This window comes from Bison bison, unplaced genomic scaffold, assembly GCF_000754665.1.
Source record: "Bison bison bison isolate TAMUID 2011002044 unplaced genomic scaffold, Bison_UMD1.0 scf7180017864289, whole genome shotgun sequence".
In the NCBI taxonomy this organism is placed as follows: Eukaryota; Metazoa; Chordata; class Mammalia; order Artiodactyla; family Bovidae; genus Bison; species Bison bison.
This window is the reverse complement of record NW_011494861.1, coordinates 17,901,732-17,910,127: the sequence shown is the minus strand read 5'-3', so window position 1 is coordinate 17,910,127 and position 8,396 is coordinate 17,901,732. Positions and strand designations below refer to the sequence as shown.

The 8,396-nt window shown below is 50.9% G+C and overlaps 1 protein-coding gene across 1 annotated transcript in view; it reads right to left on the bottom strand.

The window, feature by feature from the left end:
- The window catches only part of PAPPA2 (pappalysin 2), a 316,922-nt gene extending 309,488 nt beyond the window's left edge, over window positions 1–7,434 (bottom strand). Inside the window, exon 1 of the mRNA XM_010850108.1 lies at window positions 6,519–7,434. Within this exon, the coding sequence (XP_010848410.1) occupies window positions 6,519–7,434 (916 nt within the window). The remainder of the gene's footprint in view (window positions 1–6,518) is intronic.
- Window positions 7,435–8,396: the final 962 nt, after the last annotated feature.

Here is an 8,396-nt window from a genome sequence, read left to right as displayed (position 1 = left end):
GGGCGGGCTTCCCTGGTGGCTAAACAGTAAAGAATCTGCCTACAATGAGAGAGACCTAGGTTCGATCCCTGGATTGGGAAGATCCCCTGGAGGAGGGCATGGCAACCCATTCCAGTGTTCTTGCCTGGAGAATCCCCATGGACAGAGGAGCCTGGTAGGCTACGCAAGGCCTGTGGCCCACGCTGGGTCTCAAAAGTCAGACACGATTGAGTGGCTAAGCACAGCAGAAACTCTTTTTTCATATGAAACAGGTAAGAGAGGGGCTACCCGTCTTGATGGTGGGCAGGAAGCCCCGTGTCCAACAGTTCCCCTCAAAAACCACTGAGACACCTCTGTAGGCAACAAAATCAGAATCTGAAAGTCACTGCCCTGGTTCCCCACAAAGAGCCTCGAGTTACAGAAAGTTTCTCTCACCTTTTTCTCATTCCTAGTGGGCATCGACAACCTAACTTTCTACTTTATCCATTCTACAAACATAGCTGACAGTCTAACACTGTGCTAGGTACTTAGGGACGACAAAAGTGAATCAGACACGCACTTGGCTCCTGGGGAACTTTCAGTAAATAAAAACAAGACCTGTATAGAACCACGGCAGCAGGGAGCAATGTGCACCCCAGGAAGTCACAGGTCAAGGACTATGGAGACTGAGCAGTGGAGGAGATCTTTTCCACACAGGGAATCCGGAAGATTCTGTGGACAAGGGTCAGGGAGCTGTGAAAGGAGGGGGCAGACTGACCATCTGTTTTCCTTCTAAAACCAGACAATGCCTCTCTTCTGGAGCACCACACCTCCACAGGACAGACTCTGCTGTACATAGATGCTAACTTACATCCATCGGGGCACATGGCTTGCCCACACAAGCAGACTCATGGATCTCATTCCCATCACAGTGGGCATACTCACCCCCGGAGACCAACAATCTCGTGTCCACAGTTCTTTCACGCAGGGTTACTATGACTTCACTGCATGTCTGGGGCAAGATCAAGGAGCAGAACTAAGTGAGAATAAAATGGGCAATTCCTCAGGGTCCCACGAGGGCAAACACTCTGACCTTGACCACCAATGCAGTATAGGAAGAGGCAGCTGAGGAGGAGGGTAATGGAAACCTTATCTTCACAGGAGCCCTGGGAAAGGTATGGACGTGGTGCTTCACATGTCACTGAGCCCTGCTGGATACTCGGGGAGGCAGCACACGTGGCCTTCCTTTTAAATTCTCTTTACATCTCTGTGGATGCTTCCATGTGTCAATCTGCCTTCTGCAAAGCTCCACACCCCACATCAATAAAACTCCTCACCCCGGGGCTGCTACTCCCTTACTGAGAGAAGGGGATGTTACAGAGTCCTGTGAAATCTCATTTCTCTGGGGTCGTTCAAAACAAAAGCTATCCATATGCCTTAAACAAGGTCAGCAAATGCTGACCTTCCTACCAGGAAATCCAGAGACCTATGAAACTTACATGAAATATGTGACTTGGGCATATTGCTAAAAAGTGAGCAGAGCTTCCATCATATTCCCAAAAGGGTGCATGACCCCAAAATAGCCTTGGACCACCGTCCAACGTATTAAATAGTATATAGGTCACTTCAGTCGTGTCCGACTCTGTGCGACCCCATAGACGGCAGCCCACCAGGCTCCCCTATCCCTGGGATTCTCCAGGCAAGAACACTGGAGTGGGTTGCCATTTCCTTCTCCAATGCATGAAAGTGAAAAGTGAAAGTGAAGTCACTCAGTCGTGTCTGACCCTCAGCGACCCCATGGACTGCAGCCCACCAGGCTCCTCCATCCATGGGATTTTCCAGGCAAGAGTATAGCCCAGGCTTAAAAAAAAAAAAAAGGCAAAAAACAAAAAAAAAATGGTCTTTTCAAGCCACTGACTCAATAGTGTTCTCAATCATCTTGAGACCATCTTGCAAAAAAAAAAAAAAAAAACCTATTTACCACCATTCCTGCTGGACAAATGAGTAAGTTAAATTCTTAAGAAATTAATACCCTACCTAAGAAAAGATTACAGGTTGACAGGTTAGCACCAAAGATGAGTAGGCTAATACACTGCTGTTAGCAATGATCACCTCCTGCTGTTATACCACTTCATAAATGAATTTTACAGTCAAGTCTGTGTTGGGCACTTTACATACATGGCTTCTTTAAACACTATAACAACTCTTTGCGACATTTTCCCATTTCTCCAAGTGAGGAAACCAAAGCTCAGAAAAGTTGAATGGATTGCCACAGATCCCAGCACTGATAAGTGTCAGATGGAATCTGATTCCAGGTCTGACTCCCAGATTCTGCCCTGGGATCTCTACCTCAACCTGGATCCTCAGAGAAAGAAAACTCATCTTCAAGTCAGGGACAGTTTCTTAGACATCTTTGTATTCCCCCACAAAGACTTGCCCTGCTTTGCATGGCAAAGCACTCAATAAATATTTGTTGAATGAAGAAGCGTGGGCTTGGGCTCCAATCCTGCCATGGACTTACTGACTCAGTCTCCGGCCACTTGGAGTTGCAGGTGGTTAGTCAGCTGGGCAACTTCAGGGAACATTTGAAATCAATTACGGGTGAGGAGGAACCCATTAGAAGTTCCTCTTCTGTGTGTGTTGGTGTGGAAGGAAAGGAAAGGAAGTTGAGAAGGAGGGAAACAGGGTGGTTTCAGGACTGAGTGCTGGAGCTTAAAGATTTCACACCAGGATAGGACAGCATTTGACTTATGTCCACAGCTGAGTTCCAAAAGCCCGTCCAAATGGGCTGCTGACCCCAGGCTACTCCTCGGTGGCCACAAATCCCTGAATTGCCAGGTCCCCGAGCAGTGACCTTTATGGAGGCCCTGACACTGGAGCAGCCACACACAGTCCTTTCCTGCTTGCCGGGAGTCAGAGCTACAGGAGATTGGCAACTTCAGAAGATCTAAGCTGCGGGCGGCCCAGCACCATCGCTCCCCCTCCAGGGGCCAGAAAGAAGCTAAACACCTACAGCCTGTGAGGCCAACATTGTCCTCTCAGCCCTAAATGAAAGTATTCCAGCAATCCACCCGGAATCCAAAAACTTCCTATTTTGGAAGCATGTGGGAGTGGGGCGGGGGGAGGGGGGAGGTAACTCGAGTTGATTTTGTTTTCTTTACGGTTGTTACAAGTGCCGGTTAGTCATAACCCAAAGAATGCCACTTGAGCCTTTTCACATGGGCCCTGCAAAGAGACTTGTATGAAGCCGACCCTCAGGGATGCCTACCAACACGCTCTGGGAGGGAATGATCAAATACCTCCCAGAGGCCCGGGAAGGGACAGCCCTCCAAGAAACCAGACTGCATTCCCCACTACTTGGCTTCCAAGGCACCGCCTACTCTCCTGTGCACGAAGCAACACTGCCACCTAGTGCTCTGTGTAGGAAGTATTCTCCGAGGCCTCCTATCTCTGGGGGTGGGGTGCCAGGGTGGGGGTGGGGGATGGTTCCTCTACCATGGCTAGGGCAACTGAAGCCCTTGATATCTCTGCCGAGGAGAAAATGCCCCAAGTTTGGTAGATGGAGAAAACTGGGTCTAGGTTAAGTAGGTAGAACCTGAGGTTTGAGAGCTGTTAGAAGAGTGTGGGAGCCAAGTGTTGTATCATCTTGTGTTATCCTCAGTGGGGCAGCAGAACTCCCGTGGTTGAATTGTATTTACCTCAGGAGCACAGTTCAGCTGTGGTCATTCTGCAACAGCTGAAAGCCAACCATCCCAGGAACAGGCAGGTACCGGCTAAAAGGACCAGGGCTAGGGTCAGAGAGGGAGGATGGGCTGATCTGTTGGTAAGAGTGAATAGATGAGCAAATCGGAGACTTTTATTCCTGGGGGTGACTACCCTTGGCCCCTCATGGTTCTCAGCCCAGGGGGCCCCAGGGAAAGCATATGGAGCTGACCACAGCGAGTCGACAAGGATGCCTATGTCCTGGGAACCCAGTTGCTAGAATCCTGAAGAACGAAGGCTGGGTTCTCAGCCCCTATCTCTCCCAAACTTTTACCCTAAATCTTTTCTGAATATTTTCTGAGGTGCACAAATCTGAACAAAGATACAGGGTGGGAGGTGGAGAGGAGACAGACCCGAGTATTCTCTGCTCTCCGTCTTTCCGGTGTGGACCTACAGGGGACATGCCAGCACAGCTCCGGGAATGCTTTGATTTGAAGAGAAAGAAACCTCAGAGGCTAGACTGTCTGCGAAAGATTTCCTGCCTAATTTTACATGCTTAGGGAGGTGGCAAGGGCTCAGATGGGCACGTTGGAGAAGGAGTTGAGTATGCGCTGTGGCAAGGTTGGGGGGCAGGGGGCGGCAGTGGAGGTGGGCACGGGAGGGAGAGGTATGGGCTGGCGGGGGAGGGCTGGCACATTAAGGAAAGCTGTGTAGGTGCGTGCTCAGTCACTTCAGTCTTGCCTGACTCTTTGTGACCGCATGGACTGTAGCCTGCCAGGTTCCTCTGTTCATGGGATTCTCCAGGCAAGAATACTGGAGTGGGTTGCCATGCCCTCCTCCAGGGGATCTTCCCAACCCAGGGACTGAACATGCTTCTCCTGAGTCTCCAGCATTGCAGGCAGATTCTTTTACCCACTGAGCCACTTAGGAAGCCCTATGCTGCTGCTGCTAAGTCACTTCAGTCATGTCTGACTCTGTGCGACCCCATAGACAGGAGCCCTATAACTGGAGCCAAATCCTGACCCTGTTCTCCTCTCTTCAGAGAATGAGAACAGAAGGATGCAGAAAGTTCAGGAACAGGGGTCAGGTACCCACTGTCCAGAAACTGTTCCCTCAGGTCTAAATTTTAACAACTCAGACCACTGGTTTCTTAGAGCCTCCCTCCTATATTCCTGCTGGATCTTTCTCCGATTCTTCAGAGCCAGGGAACTGATCCCAGGTCCCTGTGCTACTACTGCCAGAGGAGGGGTAAGTGGAGTCGTGGTCTAGACGGCAAGCACACAGTTTCCCTGGCAGATGGGTACTAGGAAGCGAGATTAGGCAGCAAGAAGATGTCATCTGGGAAAAACTGTGAAGCTGCCAACTCCGATCAGATAATCATCTCATTATTTCTTCCATTTGGCCTCAGAATAAGGATTTCCTTCTACTCTTTCTCTGCCCCAACCTATCATCCAGCCCAGCCCCTTCTCTATCCTCTCCCCTCACCCCCTTTCCCACCCCAAAATAAAATCAAGCAAAACCACAAGAGTCTAGAGTGCTCAGTGTCTGGGAATCCCAGCTTCCAAAAGAGAAATTACAGCCAAAGAGGGGGGAAGACAGCGTGTCCGGAAGGGATGTTCCAGCAACACACCATCGCAAGAGGCTCCCTCCTTCCAGATTTCTTTCTCTGGTCTAAAATTTATTTGCAGGCACCCACCAGCCTGAGAAGTCTTTAATATTGGGAGCTGTCAAGCCCTTCAGGGGTTCTGGAGTTCCGCTCCCCGTCTGCCCCAGGCATACCTCTCACGACTTTGGTTTCCCCATCCATGTCATGGGACTGGCAAGCATCAAAGGGTGTTGTGTACAATCCAGATTAATAAGATGAAAATGGTTCTACTATGTACCTAGGTTTGTGTGAGGTTCTGTCCTGGGGTGGGGGCTCTGAAGGGATAAAGAGACACTGAATGATCATGTATCACTTCTAATCCCTTACCCACTCCCTGCTTGAAACCAGTATCCCCCAACCGTCCCCCACCCCCATTGAGGCAAGGGAGACAGTTATTCCTAATCCTACTCTTTTCTTTGTCCTTCTGGGTGACTTTCCATGAAAGCCAAGATCCGGGTATACTGTAAAATAAATGTGGAGAGTGTTCCCAAACACTGTTCCTAATGAAGACCATAGACTTATACAAGGTGCATTTCTGGTCCCTTTTACAACACCCCGGGTTAGAAACCAGGGTCCTGGCTTGTGAGTGCCCATCTTTTCCAGTAGACCTTGCTAGTCCCAGGCTGGACACATGATTTTTAGGACAAGACAAAGGGGACTCCAGGACCTGGTCAAGGTAGTAGCGTTCTGCTACATTCCAGGGCTACTCGAAGAAAAGGAAACCAACCAGGACCCATTGGCTATGTAGCCGGCAGCCTTGTTTCCTCACTACCTAGTCCAGCCCAGGCATGACTCACTGCCCAGGTCTGTACACTTTCATGTCGTTTCAAAGTTGCCTGGGTTTCTCACACTGGACTATAAGAAATGGAGTGTGACACCTCTTCCCCACTGACAAAGAACCAGAGATCTTCCCCTTTAAAGAGGGATGAGAGAGTGAGCTGGAGGTCTCCTAAGTGCCAGCACAATGTATAGAAGCACACGAGATCAATACAAGGGACAAATGCTCTTGTGGTTATAGAGTCATTAATGCAGATGATGCCTGGGATTCTGCTGCGCAGATGAATAGAGGCCCTTCCCCCCCTCTGCCCGGCTAGCCCTCCCTGGCTCTTCTGTTCTGCCCCTTTCCCCTCCTTGCCCCCGATGTCTAACCTCACCAAAACCAGAAGCCAGCCCTACCCCGCGGACTACGGAAAGCCCAGGAGTGGGTGATTACCTGCAATGATGGCTGGGCTGTTCTGTCCTCCCTCCGGTTTCACCCAGGCTTCCACTGTGAACGCCTCCCGGGGAATGTCAGCCAGCACTTCTGGACGCAGCAGCAGCGGCTCCCGCCTCCCAGAGAAGTACAAGACAGGCAGTCTTCCTTGGGGGCTCACGGTCTCTGCTTCCCAGGAGGGGTCCCCTCCACCATTCCGGATGCCACTCTCTGATGGGCCGGTTCGGACCCTAGGCGTGAGGGGATGCTTAGGCCACAGCTGGAAGTGCTGGGGCGCAAACTTGGGGTCTCCCCACAGGCCTCCTGCCTGTCCCTTCACCACCTGGCGCCGACGCCTGGTCTTGGTCTGACCCTTCCTTTGGGTCTCTGGTCCGGATTCCCCTGGGCATGGGAAGGTGGTGATCATGGTGGCAGCCGAGGCTGTGCCTTCTAGAGTCCCAGCCTCACCTAGAGGCTCCTTGGATCCTCCATCGCCAAGATAAGTGTCATCATCTCCCAGTAGCTCTGACTGCCCAATAGGACTGTCCCCTCCCCACGGAGCGGCTGGCCGCTCAGCCTCACTCCTCATTCTTGCACTTGCAGTTGGGTCTGGGGGCACAGAGCTCACAGCCATTCCCTCGGCATCTTGCTCACTGCATTCTGCATGGTCTCTTCCCTGATCTCCTGCAGGGTAGGGCCTCAGGTAGTCCCCAGGCAGGCTGGGATAGACCCCAAAGAGGTGATGCTGAGGAGCAACTCTGGGTCTTCGAACCTTGGCCCCCAGCCAACAGTGCTCTCCTTCCGACAGCACCTGGCTCAGGTGTCCTCTTTGGGCCAAGGATCTCTTGCGCGTCCAGCCCAGCTCCGAGCTGACAGTACTGAGCGCCCACCCAGCCAGAACTACCAGGCTTACCCTCAGAATCTTGAAGCACATCATACCTCCCCCCGGCTCTTTATACAGAACCAGAAGTCAGCTTCTGGGTACCACACCGGGGTGATGGGGTTAAGAGGAGGAGACAGCTAGCTGTGGATTTGCTGTCCCCTGGCAAATTGTTTTGTTCAGGGACCAGACTTTTCAAGCAGCCCCCAAAGAGCACCTCTCCTGGCTGCCTGCGCTGGGTGCTGTGACCGCGTAGCCTCTGTCCCTCAACCTCTCCCTATATATGTCCCTCAACCTCTCCCTTGACCTCTCTCTCTCTCTCCTTGCTCTAGTTCAGTCCTTGAAGAATGAAGTCCATTTCTCTGGGTTCCTTTGAATTTCTTCCAGAGAGCTCAGGTTTCTTTCTTTTTCTTTTTTTTCCCCCTTCTTCAATAGCTCCTCCCCTCGTTGATACTAGGAGGGGGACACGTGGGCAGGAGCCAAATCTTCTCAAATACACATTTGTGCACACACATACCACTCACTACCTGAAGTTATTAAAAAGAATATTAGCCTCCAATGTTCTTTTCTTTATCCCCCTTCCTTCCCTAGGAGTTACCTTTTCTTTGTCGTCTTTAACCTCAAATACACTTACCTTCCAACAAATTGCTAGAAAAACTGGTATACAGAGAAACAGAATTTGACGCTTACTATCTAAAAAGGCAAAAAAAAAAAAAAAAGAATCTAGGGGGCACAAAAAATGCCAGCTGGTACTTAGCCTTCACTTCCAGATGTCCTCCTCAGCCAGCTCCCCATCCAGCCTCCAGTCTGCCTGTGCAGGTCAGAATGTTTCCCTCAGCTCTGGGGTTGGTGAGTGCTGAAGGCTGTTTTTAATCCCCTTCCAACTTGTTGGTGTGTTGCAAGTCTCCGTAAAGTTCTCCTCTGGGCTGCCAGTCTGGTGCCCTAATAACCTTAGGAGTCTGAGAGCCCTTGACTTCACCTTCTGGGAGTCTTGTGGGTCCCTGGGAAGATGGAAAAGA